Source organism: Erythranthe guttata, chromosome 6 (genome assembly GCF_056151865.1).
Source record: "Erythranthe guttata isolate IM_541 chromosome 6, IM_541, whole genome shotgun sequence".
NCBI classification, from domain to species: Eukaryota; Viridiplantae; Streptophyta; class Magnoliopsida; order Lamiales; family Phrymaceae; genus Erythranthe; species Erythranthe guttata.
Window position 1 is genome coordinate 4,560,985 of NC_142538.1, and position 22,732 is coordinate 4,583,716.

Below are 22,732 nucleotides of genomic sequence, written 5' to 3' on the forward strand. Positions count from 1 at the left end.
AAATTCAGTTATTCGGTTTCCATTTGTGTATAGTCTATTAAAGCTTGTGTTGAGTTCAAATTGATTGCTTATTAAATCAAGCTTAAGAAAGACTTTAAAAGTTCGATAAAATACCTAGATAAGCTTGAAGGAGAACTATGTGTTTGGTTCAACTCGACTCGTGTACGCGCTAGATAATATATTAAGGCAAATAGCGGCCAGCCCCTGAGGTATTCTTGAATTATGAAACCCTTCATGTTCGGGTAATTACAATCATTCTTCAATTGTGTGTTGTCTTATACTTCCACGTGTATGGTGTCAGATTTAGCTACTGAAAGACGAGTTTTTTCATAAGCCAATACATAATTAAAGGTTGTTGTTGTAATTACATTATCCAAATACGAGGGATTTTTTCGTAATTTTAGTTTATCTCATGGGTAGCCATAATTTGCCCAATTTAATATTATGAATTTGAATCACAAAACTTCTTATTCAAATGCAACATCAACAGATTGATTATTATAAATAAAAAAATAAATAAGAAAATTGGGTTCAAATCCTTACATCAATATTGAAACCTTTGGAGATGTTAAAACAAAAATTCCAAAACATTGACAGCGAGAAACGAGGAAACGTTTCATTGTTCGCTCACAGCACAATAGTTGTGAACAACAGCTTAATACAACTCAACCACATAATTAATACAGCTAAAGATTACCTGCCAAAATAGTGTATAAATTGAAATTAATGCAATACTTGTGACTGAAGATAAAAACAAATGTACCAGAACATAATTTATTCACATTGACTATCAAGATTTGTTGTTTTGTGCGTGTCCGTGTTATGCCTATTTGAAAACCGGCCGGCGAGCCGGCTGAGGATCTGCCTTGGGTCCCACCCCCATAATATATAAGCCTTTGAACATGTGTATACATATATATATATATATATATATATATATATATATATATATATATATTAAGTATATATATATGTTCATAACCCCCAATTCTCGCCCCCCTATTTTTCTACGCTTTATTTTTGGCCTCTTTTAATCTGAAACGGCGCCGTTTCGTTTTAATCCACCAATCACCGTGCAGCTTTCTTTTCTTTTTCCTTTTATTCCCGAAAATGCACGATCGACCTGCTTTTTCTTTTCCATTTAATTAATTTCCCCCTTTTCTCTTCTCTCCCTTTTGCCGCCGCAAATGTTGACCGCCGCTCCGCCCCTCTTCTTCTCCACTCAGAGCCCTGCCTTTTTCTTCCTTCATTTCGATTTCCTCTGCCGCCCAATTCTCACAGCAGGTTTCCCTTTTGTTCCACACAGCCATGGGACGGGAGGCCTGCAATCGTTGACTCCCGCCCACTTCCACGCCCGCCGCCGCCGCCTCCTCGCTCGCCGCCCCGGTCACCGCCCGCATCGCTTCCCACCACATCTTTCCCCCACCTGCTCCGCCGCGCCTCCTCCTCCACATCCAGAAATTCCGATATTCCTTTCGGATCCGTCCACCATCTCAAGAATTCCCAGCTGCCCCCCTCCCCCTAACAGCTACTTTCCTCCCTCTCTCCCCCCCCCTGCACCGTCCTACCCTCCATTGATGCCCCGTTTCAGAGCACTGCGCGAAATGGAAATTGATATTCGGAAGTCGAGACCGGCATCGATAAATTGAACGACTCGATTAACAGGATTTTGAACAAGATGAGGCAGGCCGGCGTCGCCGCGTCTATTTTATGGCAGTCGCTGAGGTCAGTGTTGTCGTCGGCTCATTTAGAGAGTTTGCGCTTATGTTATTCACGAATTATTGAGCAGTCTTTATACTCTTTGGATGTGATCTTTTGTGGATTTGTTTCATATCCAGTTATAATTCTGATATAATTTATGGTCTTGAATTCTGAAATAATTTTGTTGCAGGTGCTTCTGCTGGCGATTTGATTTAATTTTGAGTTAATTTTCGGCAATGGTAAAGTTTCAACCCTTGCTCGACATTCTTAAATATTATTGTTCTTGTTCCTGTTTTGTCATTGAAGAACATGTCGATTTTTATTCTCATATTTTTTTAGTTGGAGCATTTAAGCCGGCATGCCATGTTTCATTTATGTTTTCGGATGCAAAATCTCGAAAGCAGGTTTGTTTTATCCTCTAGAATTTTGCTGAACTTTTAGAATCTTCTTTACAGAGTAAAACAGGTTTACCATATATTACCTAATCGCTCTAGCATTCGGATTAGCATTGTATGCGTGCTTATCGTCTCGCTTGTTATAATTATGTTGTTCCTTCCAGTTGCACTTGTTTTTGGTGCATAATCGTGTCTAGTGAGTGGTGATTGTAGATATAGGTATTCAGTTTTCATTGTTAGCAAATATCTATAGTTTTTTTTTTCGCGTATCGGCACGACAAATTCTTGAATTATTTTTTTCAGTACTGGTAGGACAGGCTCATCGTTTTTTTGTTGCTTGTATAAATGTTATTGTAGGTGTCAATGAAGACGGAGAATGGTTAAACTGTAATGGTCCCACTCTTTTTCATTCAACTATATTGGGTTATTGTTTCCAATAGATGTTTTACTTGTCATTTATTATTGCTCCACAGCTCATGTACAGTTCTGTAAAGTGGCACGGCAGTAAGGGTGACTTATCTGTAGAGTTGTTTAGAGTTGTTGACAGTATGATTAACATTAGCATTTGAAATCACTGCTTATATGCCTAAAGCATACTTGTTATTGACCGTAATTTACAAGAACATTCTTCAGTCTTAGTACTTGGTTAAGAAAGCAACAGTTATGGAGATTCCTTTTGCTCAGGTCGATGCAATCATCAAGAAATTGCGTAACCTAGCATAGAATGAAATTCTGTAACCTAGCATGGAATGTTCCTGTTAATCAGCACCGCCGATCCGAGCACCGGCACCGCGCCTTGCGCGGTGCTCCTCACTAGTATATATATATATGTGGATGGGTACAATATGAGAATCTATAATCTAAGTTAATCGGTGAATTTCACCGTTTGTAGCATCTTGAAGGCCGTCTACTTGCTAAAGATTTTTTTTTTTTTTTTTAATTTCGAACAATTGCTCGTATTTTGTTTCATCTCATAGAGTAAAATCAAAATCCTTAGATAATCAAAATTCAAAAAAAATAATCAACCCTCTCGTTTAGAAGAGTATTAGACAACGTTTGGATGAAAGGATTTGACTCGGAGAAGGAACTTGGAGATAGGATTTCGAACGATTCCAAACAAATAAATGCAAGCAATTATGTCATTACTTAATTTAAAATCCCTCGTCCCCCCAAACGAAGACTTTTAGGGTCACAATCGAGGGGTTCGAATCACAACCCTCCATTACTTTCCCATTTAAAACATCAATCTGAAACTTTCAGATTTAAAAAAGAAAAGAAAAAAAAACGCACACACACAGTACATGAGCAAGGGAATCAATCAATCAGTTGCAACATAAAATGCAATAAAAGTAAGCAACAAACACTTGTAAAACTAGTTTAAATTTGCAATTAATAGAAGTAGTAGAATCACTCTCTACAGCCAGAAGTACTGATGGACAGTTTCTCCATGATTTCTACTTTCGAATCCTACCCTCAAAAACTCAAATGTACTTTGCCAGAATAACAAATCCGAAGCAATAAATGCCGCGAAAAAAGAAAAAAAAAAGAAAAGAAAAGGCACTTGCCCAATTATAGTTAAAATCTACGCAGTAGCAGTTAAAATTGTTTATCAATCATCAAAGTGTAATAGAAGCAACTCTCACAGACACCCGCTTTTCTTTACCTGAATATGTTTTTCTCACTTCTTGCCTTTTGGGGTTTGAAGCGAGAAAACAGATTCTGCACGAGAAACTTCGTCAGCAGATTCGGCCTTTGAGGAACTCTGTTTATTACCAGATTCCAAAGATAGAGCATCTTCGTGCATCTCCGGGAGCAACTTTCCAGAAGCATTGCCAACCAGATTCTTGTATATTGATAGGGCTTGTGCCATCATATTTGCAGGATCCGCTGCACTTGCTGGAAGCAACACCGTTGTTCCCTACAAAAAATAATTGGAAAAAATAAATAAAACATTATTGGAAAATTCTCGCCTTCCTAGTCACGAGTGTAACCACAAAAAGCTGAAATATGAGATTTACCTCTTTTGCAATGTTGCCGAAGGCATGAATATATTGCTCGGCAATTCTTAAACTAGCAGCCTGAAAATCAAACAAAATCAATGGTCAGTTAATGCAATAAATATAACTGAATAACAAATAGCTTCTCTTAACTAGGAATGTTTTACAGTGTTTTTCTCTACAAATAAACAAAGAAAGCGTTGCATGTAAAGATGAAAGAAGCTAACCTCCACACCCCCAGTTTTCTTGAGGGTGTCCGAAACCATGGCAATTCCTTTTGCCGTTGCTTCAGCCCTAGCGAGGATAGCTGCTGCTTCTCCTGTTATAACATAAGAAATCAACAATAAATAAATGCAACAGAATAATTTATGTTCAAAAGAATAATAAGACATTTGTACTTCTTTGCCACTTCACTAATATATTGTCCGGAATCAGTCAGAAAGATTAACAGACTAAAGCACCTCTAAAGTAATATACGATTTCCTCATTCAGCCACCAATAACAATCTGAGTTGAATAAAAAGGCTATACGTAACAGAATTCATTCATAGTTAACGAACCTTGAGCTCTGTTGACTTGATCCAGCTTCGCAGCTTCTGATGCAAGGATGACTGAGTTCTTTCTCCCATCGGCAATATTAATATTTGCCTGCCTTTCTCCTGCATATGAGTACCACATTTTACTGCTTAGCATCTTTTTCATATACATTCTAAGTAACAGTTATGCAATCATGATGTATGAATATAGTGCCTCAGAATCGCTATACAGAGTTCATTTATTTTTTTGGTTGAACAACGTTGTACTTAAACGAGTTTTCATATATTCTATTACCCAAATTGACACACATTACACATGAAAAAGAATTTTTATCTTGCAGGCACAATGAAAAAAATGCAAACTAACTCCTTAGTATTCAAATCTGACACCTCTTAAAAAAAAAACCATTACCTTCAGATTCTAGAACTTGAGCTCTCCGTTTTCGCTCTGCTTCAGCCTGCATCTCCATAGCCGCCTGCACTCCACGTGGAGGAGCTATATCCCCTGTTTTTCATTAAGTAAATCCAAGATGCACGTTAGACGAAGCACAAACCCAAGAACGAAATTTTCATAAAAAAAATACCCACTTATTTCATAACGAAGGCACTTTAAGCCCCAATCTTTAGCAGCTTCATTGATGGAAATCTGCACACAATGAATATTTATGGCAGTCAATCCAAAATATGAAAATAGATGAAAGATAATTTAAACGCATGAGTCAAAAATCTTTTCCAGTGCAAAAATAAAGAAGCTAAAAACCGACACCATGCAAAACTACGTAGTCATACGTAACCATGACTGTAGGATACCCCATTCGTTATAAGAATGAGTTACTTTCATATGGTTTCTTCCTAGCCGCTAGTTATATGACAAGCATACAGAAGAAAGGAATAACCAAACACACATAACCCACATATCACAATCAAGAATCATTACAAACTCAGTTAAATGTCAATTTGGAACTGATAAATTGAACATGAAAAGTAAGCAAAAGGCAAGACACATGATAACTTTATGTGGCGCCTAGAATATCATCCAAAACTAATCATCCTAGAATATCATCCAAAACTAATCATCCTAGAATATCATCCAAAACTAATCATCCTAGAATATCATCCAAAACTAATCATCCTAGAATATCATCCAAAACTAATCATCCAATCGTGCAAAACTAATTCATCCAATCGTGCAAAACTAATAACCAGGCATCAAATACTCACCACTATCTTCTCATTCAACTAATTCATCCAATCGTGCCAAACTAATAACCAGGCATCAAATACTCACCACTATCTTCTCATTCAGAACTAATAACCAGGCATCAAATACTCACCACTATCTTCTCATTCAGTGTGTCTCTTTCCTCAAAAGTCTTGTCGAGAGTGATCTTACCAAGCTCACTTCGCATAGTTGTTTGTGCAAGCTGAATCACGGCATACAATGGATTCTCAACTCCATACGATGCCAACTTAGGGTCGACAATCTTCAGAACAAAAAAAATGTCAGCATTCAACTTAGAATCTCATTAATAAATTTATTTAACTCCCACCAGAAAACCGAATGAACACATACCTTGACATAGAGGACTCCATCGATTCGAATGGAGACATTGTCCTTGGTAATTGCAGACTGGTCGGGAATCGGAATTGCCTCCTCTTTCAGAGAATGCTCGTAAGCAATTCGATCAACAAACGGAATCAATAGATGAATTCCGGGAGTCAATGTCTTCGCATATTTCCCGAATCGTTCAATAACGTAGGCCTTCTTCTCTGGCACAATCCGAATTCCCCAATTCACGGGTGGCGAGATGTCGTACCTTCACGAAAGCCACAATTTATTGTGAATCTTCAGCATTCACTAATTTACTACGAATCGTAACTCATAACAATTGCAAAGTCCTTAAACTCTAACATACCATCTATAATTTTAATTTTCGTTGAAAAGTCCTTAAACTCTAACATACCATCTATAATTTTCGTTTCACGCACAAAAAATCAAAAACAGCACAAACTAGGCACAAACTAGTTGCTCACAAAATAAATTGTAATATGAAGAACACTACCGGATTTAGGTGATAGAAAAACTAATCACAATTTTCGTTTCAGCACAAAATCTTCAGCATTCAATAATTTTACGCATTCAATAATTTTACGAATTCAATAATTTTACGAATCGTAACTCATAATAACAATTGCAAAGTCCTTATCCTTAGCATCTATAATTTTCGTTCACGCACAAAAAATCAAGGTAAAAACAGCAAAAACCAGTTGCTCACAAAATTGTAATATGAAGAACACTACCAGATTTAGGTGATAGAAAAACTAATCATTAAAAACAGCAAAAACTAGTTGCTCAGAAAATTGTAATATGAAGAACACTACCAGATTTAGGTGATAGAAAAACTAATCATAATCGCACAAAAAATCAAGGTAAAAACAGCAAAAACTAGTTGCTCACAAAATTGTAATATGAAGAACACTACCAAATTTAGGTGATAGAAAAACTAATCAGTCATAATAAATAAATAAATAAACGGAAATACGTAGTAGACCTAGTGCTGGGGTCGCGAGACTGGTGGTGGATATGGCGGACGGCGGTGGCGAAAGTGTGAGGGGTCTGACGTGCAGAAACAGGAGACGAAAGAAGCAGCGGCGGAGCGGCGGTGATCGCACGGCTGCCGATTTGGGATTGAGCGGCGAGGATTCGGAGCTTGCTCACGGAATTCTGTCTCAGCAAATTCATTGTTTCGATTCTGATAGGGCGGATAGGAATTGGAGTTCTCGAGAATGAATTTTGATGGAAAGCAATTTGAGTTTAAGGAAATTTGTGAGGGTTAAGGAAGATATTTGTAGTGCAGTAATTTGACAAAGCCCTAGTAAAACCCAGAGTGCTAGCTTGTTCACCAAGAACAGAAAATTTCGAATATTTCAATTAAAATTAAAATTAGGATAAATAAATTACAATAACCCCTGAGGTATGGTCTAATTATAAAAAACCCCTCTTGTTTGGATAATTACAACCACCCCTCAATCTTTTTACACGTCCACCCTTACGGTTTCAAATTTAGTGGAATTTTCGAGATTATATGGATTATTATCACTTTTGTACCCGTTTTATCATATTCGAACTCTACATTTTGGAGCAAGATGATCATAATATGTGTTTTTAAGCTTGTATATATCAAATTGTGGTGCAACAGAAACTGTATTTTTACACAAAACGAATACAAACTAGAGCACATTTCATGAAATCTAGATGATTATGTTGAATTTAACACTATTAGGGTGGAGGTGTAAAAATCATAGTTAGGGGTAGATGTAATTATCCAAACAAGAGGGTTTTTTTCATAAATTAACCATACCTCATGGGTGGTTGTAATTTACCCTAGGATAAATTACACCTACACCCCTGAGGTAGACACGGCCACTAGCGGGGTGGGTCCGGGTCCAGGTCGGACCCACCGGGTACGAGTCAGACTTTTAGGGGATCCGAAACCGACCCGTGTAAAGGCGGGTCCGGGGCAAGTCCATCCTGGTACGGGCCGGGCCCGGGTCCAAACCGGTTTTCCTTTTTTTTTTTTTAATTAATTACAAAAAAAAAAACTTAAATTGAAACTTGAAAAAAACTTAAGATTAACTTTAAATTCAAAATTACGAGAAACAAAATGAATTTAAACACTAAACAACTTTAGGAAAAAATTGAAACAGTTAAGATCTTGAGACATAAATTAAATAAAATGAAAGTTGTGAAGATTGGTTTAGGGGTATTTATAAGTGAAAAGAATAATTGAGAATTTTTTTAAAATGTCAAAATTTAAAAAAAATAAATCAAAATTCAATATTTCTTTTAAATTATATTGTAATTTTTTTTATTTTTCAAAATTAAATATATGCATTTGTTATTAGTAGAGATTTTTAATATTAATTATACAATTTTTATAATTATTTTATAGTGTTATTTATATTTATATATTTATAGTTAGGATTAGCATAACAATAATCAACTTTGCCCGAGTGGTTAGTACTCTGCTAAACCACTATGATAAATAGACATTTTATCGAACATCTAGAAATATGTCTTGGCCAAAGTGGTCATATAATTCAACTACATCAGAAAATGTTTATATTTGAATATGGGTAGATCAAAAACTCCATTCAAGATATTTTATAACTCACTTCAAAAGTCATGTCAAATTGGTCACACGAAATTGCTCTGCAATTTGGGTACGCCTTATAAACTGCAGGCTACCTTAAATGCCCTTTGAAAACATCTAACCAATATCCAAAAAGAGAAGAAGAAAAAAAAATCGTAGAATAACATAAGTATATGACTAAAATACTTGATACTTGAAAAACGATAAGAAAGAAAAGGGACTTTATGCAGAAAACAAAGGAAAATCCGAGAAAAGGGTACCATTATGAGATATAATTTACAAATGGGTATACAATTGCCCGAAGAATAGATGTTGACAAAACCTAAATCGACGGCCGGAAGAACAACGGTGAGTGAGAGAGGGATATTTTTTTACAGGGATGAACGCAGAGTTCCTCTTTTACTATTTTAGGTTACTAATTTATGATAATTATTTATCTGTAATCAAGTTTTAGTTATCAATTATTAATTCAAATTAAGATTTACTTTTAAGGATTTTTATGTAATTTTATATATGGGTATCGTACTTTTTTTACTAGGTACGTGACAACTCCAACTTTCGAACCCTATAAAATTTCTCAAAGCCCCTAATTCGTATCCCCCAGAATTTTTGTTGGAAATTCACCCAAAATTCGAAAGCATGAATTTGTTGAGGCAGAATTCTGTCAACAGGCTTCAAAACCTAAGAAATTTACTCGCCGCCGCTCCATCTTCTTCGATAGGTGCGATCTCCACCGCGCCTCCGCCGGTTCTTCGTCAGCTCCCTCACCCGTTCTTCGTCACTGTCCGACACATCACCCTGTCACGCGACCCTAGCACCAGGTACTACTTGTTAATGCCACTTTTAAAATCAAGTTAAACCAGAGGTTACACTTTGTTTCTCGAAACTATTACATTCATATTACATTCTTCCATCAGTTAATTTTTGTTGTTTTTACCTTGATTTTGTGTATTCTTTTTCAACCTTTGATTTTTATTGCTGAATGTTAATTTGGGGGTAAATAGCACTTAATCATCCTTTGGTCTGACCATTTTGCACATGACCACCTTGTACTTTCGATATAAGCACATGAGCCCCTTGTACTTTTAATATAATCACATAAGCTACTTTGTGGTATTCCACTTGTCGAGTAATAATGTTCATTAGGAGATGAAAATATTGAAAGTACAAGAGGGTTATATGTTTATGTCCAAGTACAAAGGAGTCATATGCTTATTTCGAAAGTACAAACGGGTCATGTGCAAAGAGATCAAACGGGGGTTTAAGGGCTATTTACCCTTAATTTGGAATTTGAAATTAGATGTGAGCTAAAAGGTGAAAGAAAATTACAAATGATGATTGTTGTCATATTTAGAGCTGAGGAATGTAATTGTGCACTGAATTGGTACACCAACAAACTATTTAATTTAAACTTAATACGCAATATGGTTTGTGAATAAATTTGCGGAAGAATTTGTAGTGAAATCTTTTTCGCAATCAAAAGCATGTAAGTGATGGTGTTACTTTTGATGAAGGTATGACATTACGCCACCGGTGAATTGGGGTATCCGTGTTGTGCCCCTCCACAAGGCTTATGTTATTGAACGATTTGGGAAGTACTTAAAGACATTGACTCAAGGAACCCATTTTTTGATTCCGTTTGTTGATAGAATTGCTTATGAGCATTGTGTGCTAGAAGAGGTAATCCGTGTACCTGAACATTTACGAAGGACAAAATGAACGTTCTAATTGATGCCAATCTCTATGTCAAGGCATGTATATTGATTTCAATTTGACATTTAGTTTTCTTACAAACACTTCAAATTCGATTAAATGAACTTCTAGAATGAATGCTGACATCCACATTTTTTCATGTTCTGAAGATTGTGGACCCTAAGTTGGCATCTTATGGAGTTAAGAATCCACTGTATGCTGCGGTTGAGCTTGCACAGACAACTATGCAAAATGAGATTGGTCAGATCACTTTCATGCAGGCTATTGGGACAAGGGTGGCACTTAATAAAAAGATAGAGGTGAGTATTTGATGCTTGGTTATTAGTTAGCCTATGATAGAATTTAACTATTGTTCTTTAAAATTAGTTTGCACGAGTTTATGTCTAAGTTCTTTTGCATGATGTCATAGAATGTTACTATGCATAGAATGTTAACTGCGTTAAAATCTTCATATTGGATCCATCGGTGTCAATTTGACATTTAAATCAGTTTTTAATGACATTTAATTGTGATATGTGTGTTGTGATTGTTCGGTAATTGTTTTCTTCTTTATGCTAATCATAGATGTAGCACCTGGGAAAAAAACATCATATGGAAATTATTCATCCGCAAACAATGTCCTATTCAAATTGTTTCTCATTGGGTATCTTTAGTAATGGTTATGTAGGTTAATTTTGTTTTGAAGTGGATAGATTTTTCACCACATGTGGTTAAGAGCCCGTTTGGGTAAACTTATTTTAACTAGATGATAATCTCCTACCTTTAATAAGATGTTGTAAGAACTAATAAGTTGTTACGTCTTATTGTTAAAAGTAATTTTCGAAGTGTTTCGATAATAAGCTTATAGGTTGTTTTTACTGTTTTAAAGATGTTAAATGAAAAGATTGGATATAGGTACTTTAAAAAAAAAAAAAATCTTATACGCTCTCCAATATTTTACTTTTTGAATTTTTAAGATCTATTTTGAAAACAATTACCAAACACCTTTGTAAGAGGTTATAAGCTGTTTTTAACAGCTTTTTAGCTTAGCTATACACATGCCTCCACATTTTGGATTGACTAGTATAGATGTGCGTTGGGTGCAGATAGCCATTAATGAAGCTGGAGAACGTTGGGGCTTAAAGTGTATGCGTTATACAACAAGTGGGTACATTTTATGATAATACATAATTCTTTGTTTTGTTAATTTACCATTATTGGGGGTTTCTTTGTCGTCTTATATGTATCTTGGATTTACTTCATGAAATTTAGAGGATATAGCTATTCCGGATGAACTAAGCGCAGCAATGCAGAAGAAGGCTGTATCAAAGCTAATAAGGAGCGCTTATGCGTATGAATTTAAAGGTAATGGGTTGATTTTTTTTTTGCTATCTAAGCAGTTAATTTGCATTTTTCATTGTAATGGAAGCTTGCCTGCGGGATTATTTTTCGAGCATAATGTGTATCAATTTGGAAAATAATATAACATTCGTACATCATGTTTACGTACCTGTTAGATTCTAGTGCATGCCATAAATATAACGATGGGGAATGATACGACTTTGACTTTAATTCTAGAGTTGCTCACAAATGAGGTACAATATTCCAATGTTCATACATCATTTTTTTTAACGTTGTTTGTGCCGTATCACTAAATACTGAAGAACCATCAAATTACTCTTGCATTAATCCAGCCTTAGCGAATAAATGTGATGGTTGATGTATTTGCTTGTGCATTAGGAACATGCAATTTTTCTTTCCAATTTCTTTTTTGATATGTGCTGAGAAAGATGTTGCTAGAATATGCCTATATGTATACTGAAGTAGGAAATAATTACGTAAATGAAGCTGTTGGGAAGAATGAATGAAGTTAAATGAACTAGGCTTACAGCTTACTGTCGCGAAAGTAACTTTAATTTTTTGTACAGCAATGCAGGCAGAAATTGATCTGGGAAATGCAAGAAAGGAGGCAGCGAAAAATATATCAGAAGCTATGCAGCAGTACAAAGATTACCTAGCTGAAGGTTGGGTATCATGTCTTTATTCATGTAGTGATTTTTTAATAAAGAAATGGTATTTTAATCTAAAAAATGAAACACAGAGAGCAAAGTTGATCCATTTAGTGGTCTCTTTAGTCTTGCAATTTTTTTTAATGATTCCAAGGAATATATTAGTTAAGTTTAGGGAAGTATGGATGTTTGGTTATTCTTTTAAAAATAAACTATTCGCTGACGCAGATCTAGAAACTATCTACGCTAAAGCACGTGCAATAGCGAATAAAGCATGTGCAACAGCGAAAGAACTTGATGTGGTTCTGCCGTTCCTCGAGGAAACTGGGGATGTGAATGTAAGATTTTTCATCTCTCTGTTGTGCTTCTTTTTCTTTTTCAAATTTAAAACCAATTTAACGAGACATCCGATAAAAATCATAAACTTGTTTATTTGCTTTCCTATAGTGCTGGGAGTTTGTTCTTGGCAACATTTGGTTTGGTGGGGTATGTAGGGAAAACAGTGTAAAATATTCGGAGTTAAGGAAGCTATTTGTTAAAAACGTATATATACTTGCATTAAAGATCATGATTTGTTTGATTTGCAGGCTGGTAATTTAAAAATTATTGAGCAATATATCGATTCCTTCAGCGATATTCCAAAAGAGGTAATTCTCGATTTAACTTACTGAATTATAAATTATAATTATGACTTAAGGAGCAAGAATTTCCAATAAATGTTATAATCTTCTTTTTTTTCTTTTTCAATCCATGTAGGGAACAACTCCTTCAAGTGCTCCGAATGAACCTGTTTTCATGCTTCAAAGCCCAAAAGACAAACAATGAGGAGAACGCGTGTCGTTATCTTGTTCTTGTAACTATGAGTTTTTTTTTTTTTGTTTCACTTAGATATTGAAAAAAAAAACCAACCAATGACGAAGGTAGACGCGGTACATGGTACTTTTTAGGGTAGGAATAGGACATACACAGTATATATATAGATGGAGATTAGGTGGTGAAGTTTGTATGGTGTTTTGGCGAAAGAATAATCTTTAGTCAGAATACGAGAATACATGATTAAACGTAGCTGATTTTTTATTTGAATTGACTTGGTTCTGAATCGTTTATTTTATGACATACTCGAAATTGAGTTACAGCAACAACTATAACCAGAAGAATAGCATACGATAAAGGGTAAAATTGAAACAAGAAAACTCTCTAAAAAACAAATAATATTGATTATGCCACAATAAGCTATATATGTGATTTTACCTCTTTTGGGATATTACTGAAGGAATCAAGATATTGCTCAATAATTCTTAAACGATCATTCATGCATATATATATATATATATATATATATATATATATATATATATATATATATATATATATATAACTCCAAATTAGAAAAAAAATAAAAAAATAAAGAGTGAAGAATCTCACATTGACACGATCAGTTTCATTGACGAACTCCCTAACGACATTATTTTCTTTCATTGAATCCACAAGATCAGGTTCCTCGATGAACCGCGAAACCACATCAACTCGTTTCGCTGTTGCGTGTGCTCCATTGATGATAGCTTCTACTTCTACTTCTCCTATTATAACATTAATTCACCCGGAAAAAATCTATAACTGAATTTTTTTTTATTTTCTTTGAAAAAAAGCCCCATGTAATGAAATAGAGAAATAATAACTAACTTTCAGCTTTGTTAATTCGCATCAGCGTTGCAGTTTCTGATAAAAGCATCGCTTCCTTCTTTTTTCCATCCGCAATAATAATTTTTCCTGCATTATTCCTGCATAAGGGCAAGAAATTAGTCACACGAACCGCAATTCAAAATTACACGGGGATAGTATTCGTTCAAAAAAAACCCAAACTGATACACCTGACGCTTGAAAAGATATATATACTTTTTCTTTATCTAGTAGTCGAGCTTCCATTACAATGAAAAAAATGGAAACTAATTGCTTAGATAGTAGAAAATGAACCCATTACCTTCAGCTTCTAAAATACGAGCTGTCTTTTAGCTCCATCTGCAATACTTCCTTCACTTCATGAGGAAGAGTTATACAACCTAAAATTTGTGTAGTAGAATCTCGATAAATTAATAACCTCGATTAAATAATAGTTTCTCTCAGTCCCGACTCGGTGAAAACGTGTTAGATTATTAACTCGATAATTTAATAATTCGCTAAATTAATAGAATTTCCCTGATCCCTACTGTATTAATTTATATATAGAGGTTTCACTGTATATCGATCAAAGATAGATTAACCAAAAAAAGAAATATTTAATTTCATATACTCAGACCCACTTGCAGCATAATAAACACACTTTAAGCCCCAATCTTTTGTGGCTTCACTGATGGAAATCTGCACCCAATTTATACGTATAGGAGTCAATCCAAAATACGGAGGCTGGTGTAAATGAAATTAACACGCTAAAAAACCATAAATCATGCACGACTCATTCGTACATATCGGGTTTCTGATGGAGTTACAGAGCTACATAAATCATATATACCTTCAAAATTTCTTAATTGAAGTCACAAAACAAACCACGGATAAAGAAAAGAGAAACATGCTTGTAAATTTCCTTACAAGTGTAAACATGCTTATAAACATGCTTTTCGCTAAAGAACTTGAATACTAACTCGTGTGTACTGCGCCGAAAAAAATAATAGTTAAATTACCATAATCGACTAACTAATAACCACTCATCTAATAATCACCAGTATATTCTCATCAAATAATAGTTAAATTACCATAATCGACTAACTAATAACCACTCATCTAATAATCACCAGTATATTCTCATCAAGTGTTTCCCTTGACTCAGAGATCTTGTCGAGAGTGATCTTACCGAGCTCACTTCTCATAATTGTTTGAGCAAGCTCAACCACAGCATCCAATGGCTTCTTAAATCCGTAAGATGCCAACTTAGTGTCTACAATCTTCAAAACACGAAAAAAAAGTGAATGTCGGTGTTTATTCAAGAAAATTTATTTAATTAAATTTTAAGTGCGAATACTTCCACCACAAAACCGACAAACTGACAAATATGTGTGTATATATATATATGGGGAAATATAGACATCTTATTATAGTAAAAGTAGGAGAGGGCTCCTAGTACGTTGCCATCATATATAAATTAGTAGTTACCATGGCAACACAATGAATAATATTGTTTATATAAGAGGGAGAATAATAGAGTTTTTTAGGATACAAAGTCATAATATGATTTGTTTGGATGCTTACAAATGAAATATGTACTTCTATTTATATTAGGTTATCTTGTTAAAGAACGATGGAGATCTATTTAATATAAGAGCTAGGAGGTGTCCACTTACATCCCAAAGAATTCCTACTAAATATCTACAAATGGAGGGTTCTAGAAAGTTTTCTACAATCTTCTAAGAATCTCTATTAGGCATGTTTACACTAGAATCTCTATTAGGCATATTTACACTTGAGGGGCATAACTCTATTTGGACTAAGGGCATCTTCTACCCCACACCATTTCCTATTTCTTACACCTAATTTTAGTTGTTTTTAGGGGCCGTAGGATATAGGTCCCTAATGATAAAATTTATTAGAATTAAATGACAAGTTCAACTAAACATTTGTTTCACATCATTTATAAAATTCATTCCAAAAATGCCCCTCCACTCACAAATTCAAAATATGCATTAAGTAAATTCCCAACTGCAATTATCATTTTATTTATTATGCATATAATATTTCATATCTTTATTTAACATTTTTTAAATTTTTTTTACAGAATATCCTTTTATCTTCTTTTTTTTTTCATTCCCCATCCCTTGGCCCAACAAATATTTGTTGCTTCTTCTTTTTTCTTTTCGGAAAATACAAAATAGACCAACAAGTGTTCGACAAGTATGCGGTGTCTTGTCAATCGATCAATCTTAAAATGGATCAATCATATTTCTTGCCAAAATAAACAAATAAAAAGTTGTATTATTTTTTGTTTTTCCAAATTCCAAACCTTCTCGCCCAGGAAATTGCGGATCTCAATGGCGGTGCCGCTGTCGGTTATGGAAGCGTTGATAGGAAAATGGTCGTACACAAAATGCATCTTGTAACGGTAACCCTTAGTAACGCCGTTAATCAGATTCGACACGTGACTAAGGGCGGTACGAATGGAGGCGGTTGTTTTCCGGCTGCCGAACCAGGTGTTTATCTTGAGCTTCTTCTTACCGGTTTCTTCTTCGGCGGTCAGCTGAAAATCGAGATTCAAATGCTTGAAATTTCGGGAGAGTTTTCCTCTCGGGTCTTCGACTTCTATCACTTTGACACCTTGCGTGTCCGACTTTCGAGAATGTCTGTCGTACACTTTATGGGATATTTTGCAATTTTTAAAAAGTTAAAGACATGTTTGAATAGCAATTTTTACAATATTTTTGTTTTTTACATAATTATTTACATAATCAACGATCAATGAAAAATTGATAGTTAAGATTAAAAGATAATTTGAATGTGTGTGTATGAGAAAAAAGATTATATATAAATAAAAATTTATATATGTTTATATAGCATACTTATAAATATACCACTACTTTTAATATTTATACGAAATAAAAATTGAATTAAATTAAACCAAATTAAAAAATAATATCTATTTAAAAATATATTTCTCCGGGACAAATCTAAACTATGGGGCAATATGCAATTAATTATATATTTTCAAGCGGGAAATTCTGTTTTTTATATTTATAAGGGCTTTAGTGCCAAAATCAAATTTTCAAGGGATAAACTGTTATCTGCACTAAAATTATTTAGTTAATCATAACCGATTTAACCAAACAAAAGTAAAATTATTTAGTTAAACACAGGAATACAAAATTGCAAAAGTAAAAGTTATTTCCCTTCATCTTTGTTTCCCCTATTAAATTCATATTGGACGAATCCCCGTGCCAACGAGCGTCGATGGGACCCACTCGCCGGTCGTCGATGAGTAGGTCTCGATGGGCAATGGATGGTCGGGATCATCCGTCACGGCAGCTCGAACGACTATGTAGCTGTTGTCCCCTCCCACGCGGTGGCCATCAATCCGATCGTCCAATCACGAGAGTATTGTTGGTTGAAACGACGACGTGACGGCGGTGGCGGTGGGACCCACTTTTTGGTCACCGGGTTCATGATGTGGTAGGTGGACGGGTGGCGGCCGCAGAGGACTAAACCCTCAGAGGAGTGGATGAAGTATCCTAGTTCCTTTTCGACGCACATTATTTCGGGATTTCCGGCGGGAATAACGACGAGGATGTTCATTAGGGGTTCCGAAGGATGGCGGCGGTATCTGCTAGACAAGTGTTTGGTTGTTAATTGGAACAGTGCCAGCAGATGACCGTTGTCCTCTCCGGCGACGATGGAGGAGCGGCGCCGTTGTTTGTTGTTATGGAACTTAAGAAAGGTAGGATCGTTGATGAGATATTTCCACCTCTTGGAGACGGTCATGAACTTGAAAAGGGTTTTTGGAGGCAGGTGGACGAGTATCTCCCTCAACTGGTTGTCGTTGATTTTTACGTTTTTCTTTGAATCCATGGCGGTGGCGGCGGTTGCTGAATATATATTTTTCTTTGAAACCATGGCGGCAGCGGCGGTTGCTGAATATATATGATTCTACGATATCACTTTTCATCAGACAGATACGTTGCCATCAAATATAAATTAGGACTCTCTTTTTTACCTTTGCAATATAAATAAAAAAGTTGTTTATATAAAAGGGAGAATAATACGGTTTTTTAGAATACAAAGTCATAATATGATTTTTTTGCATGCTTACAAATGAAATTTCTACTTCTATTTATATTAGGTTATCTTCTTAAAAGACGATAGAGATTTATTTGATATAAAAGCTAGGATTTGTCCACTTATACTCTAAAGAATTCCTACCAAATATCTACTAATAAAGAATTCTAGAAAGTCTTCTACAATTTTTTAAAAATCTCTATTAGGCATATTTACAGGCATAACTTTATTTGGACTAAGGGCATCTTCTATCCTACACCATTTCCTATTTCTTAGGGGTCTTAGAATATAGGTCTCTATTGATAAAATATATTAGAACTAAATGACAAGCTCAACTAAACATTTGCTTCACATCATTTATAAAAGGGGAAATGAGTGATACCCCCCTTGTTTTGAAAATATATATGAGGAGGCCCAATAAATTTTTTTCTCCTAGTCAAAAACCCAAATCCTGATCTTAATTAGTGAGACCCCCCTAGACAATTTAAAATACCTATTTTGCCCTTTTAATTTAAATTCAATATATACCCTAACCCTAACATTCTCTCTCTCATCAAACCCACAATCGCCGTTACATCACTCTCTTCATCTCTCCTTCTCTATCTCTCTCGTTCACTCTTTTCTTTCTTCGAAATTATTCTCCACCAAATCTGAAAATAACATGGGAGGCGGCGCGATGAGAGCAGCGGCGAAGGTTGCGGGAATCATGGTGGAGAACGGCGGTCTGCGTAGCTTCACATCGTCGGAGCACCACCCGTTCTTCTCCGCCACCCGATCGAAAATTTCTTCCTGCGTTGGCGGAAGACGTGAAGCGGCGGCGGCGGAAGCACAGAAGAAGCCGAAGGTCGGCAAGAAGATAACGCCTGCAAAGAGAATCGTCGAACGGAGATCGACGACGATTACGAGGAGAACGGGATCCATATTCCGCCGCACGGGATCCCGTTCCAGGTAGACAACTACCTCTGGTGATAATCTAGCCGTAAGTCTTTTTTCTTCATATTTTATTAATTTATTATTTTCTCTGAATTTTCCTGTTCCAATTGTTCAATATATATATTAATAAAATGAATGCAGAGGAAAACTGGAGAGAGAAAGATGATTTTGAGAGGGTATGCTCATAAACTCACCCTGTCTGTTCAATGTGTATATTAATAAAATGAATGCAATAAAGGAAAAATGGAGAGAGAAAGATGATTTTGAGAAAGATGATTTTAATTTTATTAATAATTTCAATTGTATTGTGTTTGATTATTTTCTTTTCCTGTAATCAATTTCTTGGTGAATTGTTTGGAAAATGGATATTGGGGCAAAAAAAGGTACATGACTACATGTAATTATTAGGGTAAGTAGCAGTTTATTGGCTTCTCTTGCTATTTATGTTGTAAGATTGAGTTCATAAAGTTTCATGTTGCTATGATCTGACTGTGTTCATTGTGCTTTTGTTGAGTTGTAATGCAGGGTGATGAAATTGTATATGAAGCTACAGTGAATGAAGCTAGTAGGTATGTTTTGATTTACGGCATTCGTTTCAGGATTTTATCAACCGAAGTATCATGAAGAGAAATAGAAATTCTAATAATGCTCTCTTTCTAGTAATGCAGTCCACTGTTCAATAAGAAAGTCGTGCTTCGGCGACTGGTTAGCAATCAGGCGCAACGTAGGGGAAGAAGGGCAATAGAGGTATGCTAAGTTGACACATTAGTAAGCTACATTTTGAAAATGGTGATATATTGTCCGACTTTGATGTCTTCTTGGTGAAATTACATTCAGGTATTGAAAAGACTGGCTCACCGTAGAGTAATGTACCATTCTTACTCGGTTCAAGTTCATGGCTATATATGTTCATCCACAAATGATGACAGTGGTTCATTTACTCTAGTACATGGTGTAAGTTTCTCTTTCTCAAAAAGTCAATCTAAAGGGGTGCTCCCGTTTTCATTTATTCTGTTAGTTAATGTGCTAATGATTTCATATTTCCAATATGATTGAGGGTCTGAATTATTTTTATGTTCAGTATCATGGCAATTGTTCTTTGAGACATTTGCTTCAACAAGCAGATTTGTACCAACTCTAGAAGCTACTCTCGTGTTGGATGAGGAGTCTGTCAGGCGAGTCGATGATGATACAGTGGGAGGACCGGCAGTTTCTCGACAATTACGTCTTATTCGAAACTTGGTTGTACTTGTTTCAGTGTAGGAGAGATTTGCGTTATCAAGTCATATATAGTCACACGTGGTCATATACATATAGTCATATTTAGTCACGTGTAGTCATATAAATGTAGTCATATATAGTCACGTGTAGTCATATACATGTAGTCATATATAGTCACGTGTAGTCATATACATGTAGTCATATATAGTCATATGTAGTCATATACGTGTAGTCATATATGGTCACGTGTAGTAACTCGTAGTAATATATTGTTATATATAAGCTATATAAGTTATGTGTTTTTTCTGATGTATAGTGATGTTGATGATTGTGTTTTTCCAATTTTTTGTTGGGTATTAATTGATTTATAATATCAAGATTATATTGTGAATTTTTGTATTTAGTGTAGATGAAGTTTTTTTTATATAATCATATGTAATATATATTGCACCAATATATATATACAATAGTCATGTGTAGTCAATTTCAATACAGTAAATTTATCAAAATATTGAAACAAAATTAAAAATTAAAAATTAAAAAAATTAAAAAAATTAAAAAAATTAAAAAATTAAAAAAATTAAAAAATTAAAAGAAAATAAAAATTTTAAAAAATTAAAAAAATTCAAAATTCAAAAAAATCAAAAATTAAACAATTTTAAAAAATTAAAAAAATTAAAAAAATTAAAAAATTAAAAATACAACAGAGGTATATATAAAAAATAATAATAAAATAAACATTTATAATTTTTTATTAAAAAAATCTGATAATATGATAAATGCAGGTCTAAATGTTAGTTGCAGTTGATCATAATGCTGAATGCAGTTAGTAAAAATACTGAATGCAGTTGGGCAAAATTAGATATAAGGGCACAATAGTACTTTTGCCTCTCCAGGGGTTATCTCAAAGGAAGAATTTTAGGGGTGGACCTATCCCTATATATTTTCCATATTAAGGGTGTATATCAAATGGACCCTTTATAAAATTCATTCAAAAAATGCCCCTCCACTCACAAATTCAAAATATGCATTAAGTAAATTTCAAACTGCAATTATCATTTTATTTATATGCATATAATATTTCATATATGCATTTAACATTTTTTAATTTTTTTTTACAAAATATCTGTTTATCTTTCTTTTTTCATTCTTGTACCAAAAGGTGAAATCCCTCGCCCCTAGGGACCCCATCCCTTGGCTCGATAAGTATTTGTTGCTTCTTCTTTTTTCGGTAAATACAAAAATAGCCCAACAAGTGTTCGATAAGTATCCGGTGTCTTGTCAATCGTTCAATCTTAAAATGGATCAATCCTATTTCGATTTTGCCAAAATAAACAAATAAAAAGTTGTATTAGTTTTTTTTTTTCAAATTCCAAACCTTCTTCTCGCCCAAGAAATTGCGGATCCCAATTGCGGTGCCGCTGTTGGTGATGGAAGCGTTGATAGGAAAATGGACGTACACAAAACGCAACTTATAACGGTGACCCTTAGTAACGCCGTTAATCAGATTCGACACGTGGCTGAGGGCGGTGTGAATGGAGGCGGTTGTTTTCCGGCTGCCGAACCAGGCGTCTACCTTGAGCTTCTTCTTACCATTTTCTTCGTCGGCGGTCAGCTGAAAATCGAGATTCAAATGCTTGAAATTTCGGGAGAATTTTCCCCTCGGGCCTTCAACTTCTATCACTTTGACACGTTTCGTGTCCAACTTTCGAGAATGTCTGCCGGACACTTTATGAAATAATTTGCAATTTCTAAAAAGTTAGAAATATATTTGAATAGCAAATTTTAAAATATTTTTGTTTTTTTATATAGTTATTTACATAATCTAACTTTCTGCCGAACACTTTCTGGAATAATTTGCAATTTCTAAAAAGTCATAAACATGCTTGAATAGCAAATTTTTAAAAAAAATTGTTGTTTACATAATAATTTGCAATTTCTAAAAAGTCATAAACATACTTGAATAGTAATATTTTAAAATATTTTTGTTGTTTACATAATTATTTACACAATCTAACGATCAATGACATAATCTAACTATCAATGACAAATTGATAGTTAAGAGTAAAATATAATTTGAATGTGTGTATTGGAAAAATATATATATATATAAATAAAAATTTACATATGTTTATATAGCATATTTATAAATATACCACTACTTTTAATATTTAGACTAAATAAAAATTGAATTAAATTAAACCGAATTAAAAAATAATATCTATTTAAAAATATATTTCTCCGGGACAAATCTAAACTATGAGAAAGATCATCCCACCTTCCATTTAAATCAAGTTAACTAGGAAGCACAATTAGACTCAAATTAGAAGTGTGATAATGA

General features: G+C 34.6%; 3 protein-coding genes and 1 long non-coding RNA gene across 15 annotated transcripts; 3 read left to right on the top strand and 1 right to left on the bottom strand.

Moving 5' to 3' along the window:
• The first annotated feature begins 1,090 nt into the window (after nt 1-1,090).
• On the top strand, nt 1,091-2,533 carry LOC148769932 (uncharacterized). 2 transcript variants are annotated; one of them, XR_016031733.1, is made up of 3 exons: nt 1,091-1,725; nt 1,892-1,940; nt 2,041-2,533. It is a non-coding gene; the product is annotated as an uncharacterized LOC148769932 (long non-coding RNA). The 2 variants fall into 2 exon arrangements; XR_016031734.1 differs by having other exon boundaries at nt 2,454-2,533.
• Nucleotides 2,534-3,460: 927 nt separating this feature from the next.
• LOC105977675 (uncharacterized) lies at nt 3,461-7,583 on the bottom strand. The gene is made up of 9 exons (XM_013003016.2): nt 7,181-7,583; nt 6,202-6,445; nt 5,963-6,112; nt 5,217-5,274; nt 5,041-5,133; nt 4,653-4,751; nt 4,321-4,412; nt 4,115-4,174; nt 3,461-4,014 (listed from the first exon to the last, which is right to left on the bottom strand). The coding sequence occupies exons 1-9, from the start codon at nt 7,369-7,371 to the stop codon at nt 3,775-3,777; spliced, it is 1,227 nt and encodes a 408-aa protein (XP_012858470.2). The 5' UTR covers nt 7,372-7,583; the 3' UTR covers nt 3,461-3,774.
• A 1,735-nt stretch (nt 7,584-9,318) lies between these two features.
• Nucleotides 9,319-13,582, top strand: LOC105977676 (uncharacterized). 3 transcript variants are annotated; one of them, XM_088819567.1, is made up of 9 exons: nt 9,319-9,603; nt 10,297-10,533; nt 10,645-10,794; nt 11,581-11,638; nt 11,747-11,839; nt 12,403-12,498; nt 12,712-12,821; nt 13,071-13,130; nt 13,240-13,582. In XM_088819567.1, exons 2-9 carry the CDS (start codon nt 10,498-10,500, stop codon nt 13,306-13,308), a joined length of 672 nt encoding a protein of 223 aa, XP_088675693.1. In that variant the 5' UTR covers nt 9,319-9,603; nt 10,297-10,497; the 3' UTR covers nt 13,309-13,582. The 3 variants fall into 3 exon arrangements, with proteins under 3 accessions (XP_088675693.1, XP_012858473.1, XP_088675694.1); XM_013003019.2 differs by having other exon boundaries at nt 9,322-9,603; nt 10,297-10,462; XM_088819568.1 differs by lacking the exon at nt 9,319-9,603 and having other exon boundaries at nt 10,483-10,537.
• A 5,036-nt stretch (nt 13,583-18,618) lies between these two features.
• LOC105954945 (putative plastid-lipid-associated protein 14, chloroplastic) lies at nt 18,619-20,258 on the top strand. 9 transcript variants are annotated; one of them, XR_016031741.1, is made up of 5 exons: nt 18,619-19,216; nt 19,312-19,346; nt 19,696-19,739; nt 19,831-19,917; nt 20,008-20,258. XR_016031741.1 is itself a non-coding variant. In XM_088819569.1 (4 exons), the coding sequence occupies exons 1-4, from the start codon at nt 19,302-19,304 to the stop codon at nt 20,224-20,226; spliced, it is 387 nt and encodes a 128-aa protein (XP_088675695.1). In that variant the 5' UTR covers nt 19,213-19,301; the 3' UTR covers nt 20,227-20,258. The 9 variants fall into 9 exon arrangements, 1 of the variants encoding a protein (XP_088675695.1); XR_016031742.1 differs by having other exon boundaries at nt 19,839-19,917; XR_016031739.1 differs by having other exon boundaries at nt 19,696-19,917.
• The last annotated feature ends 2,474 nt before the right edge of the window (nt 20,259-22,732 follow it).

Bases quoted from the DNA above. Each gene is read 5' to 3' on its own strand.
- LOC105954945 (XM_088819569.1), top strand. From the start codon at position 19,302: ATGAATGCAGAGGAAAACTGGAGAGAGAAAGATGATTTTGAGAGG. The intron at 19,740-19,838 runs GTATGTTTTGAT...CTAGTAATGCAG, and splicing joins ACAGTGAATGAAGCTAGTAG to TCCACTGTTCAATAAGAAAG. The intron at 19,918-20,007 runs GTATGCTAAGTT...AATTACATTCAG, and splicing joins GGGGAAGAAGGGCAATAGAG to GTATTGAAAAGACTGGCTCA.
- LOC105977675 (XM_013003016.2), bottom strand. From the start codon at position 7,371: ATGAATTTGCTGAGACAGAATTCCGTGAGCAAGCTCCGAATCCTCGCC. The intron at 5,275-5,962 runs GTGAGTATTTGA...CATTGTGTGCAG, and splicing joins CACTGAATGAGAAGATAGTG to ATTTCCATCAATGAAGCTGC. The intron at 5,134-5,216 runs GTGGGTATTTTT...AATGAAAAACAG, and splicing joins GTGCCTTCGTTATGAAATAA to GGGATATAGCTCCTCCACGT.
- LOC105977676 (XM_013003019.2), top strand. From the start codon at position 9,422: ATGAATTTGTTGAGGCAGAATTCTGTCAACAGGCTTCAAAACCTAAGA. The intron at 11,840-12,402 runs GTAATGGGTTGA...TTTTTTGTACAG, and splicing joins TTATGCGTATGAATTTAAAG to CAATGCAGGCAGAAATTGAT. The intron at 12,822-13,070 runs GTAAGATTTTTC...TTTGATTTGCAG, and splicing joins AGGAAACTGGGGATGTGAAT to GCTGGTAATTTAAAAATTAT.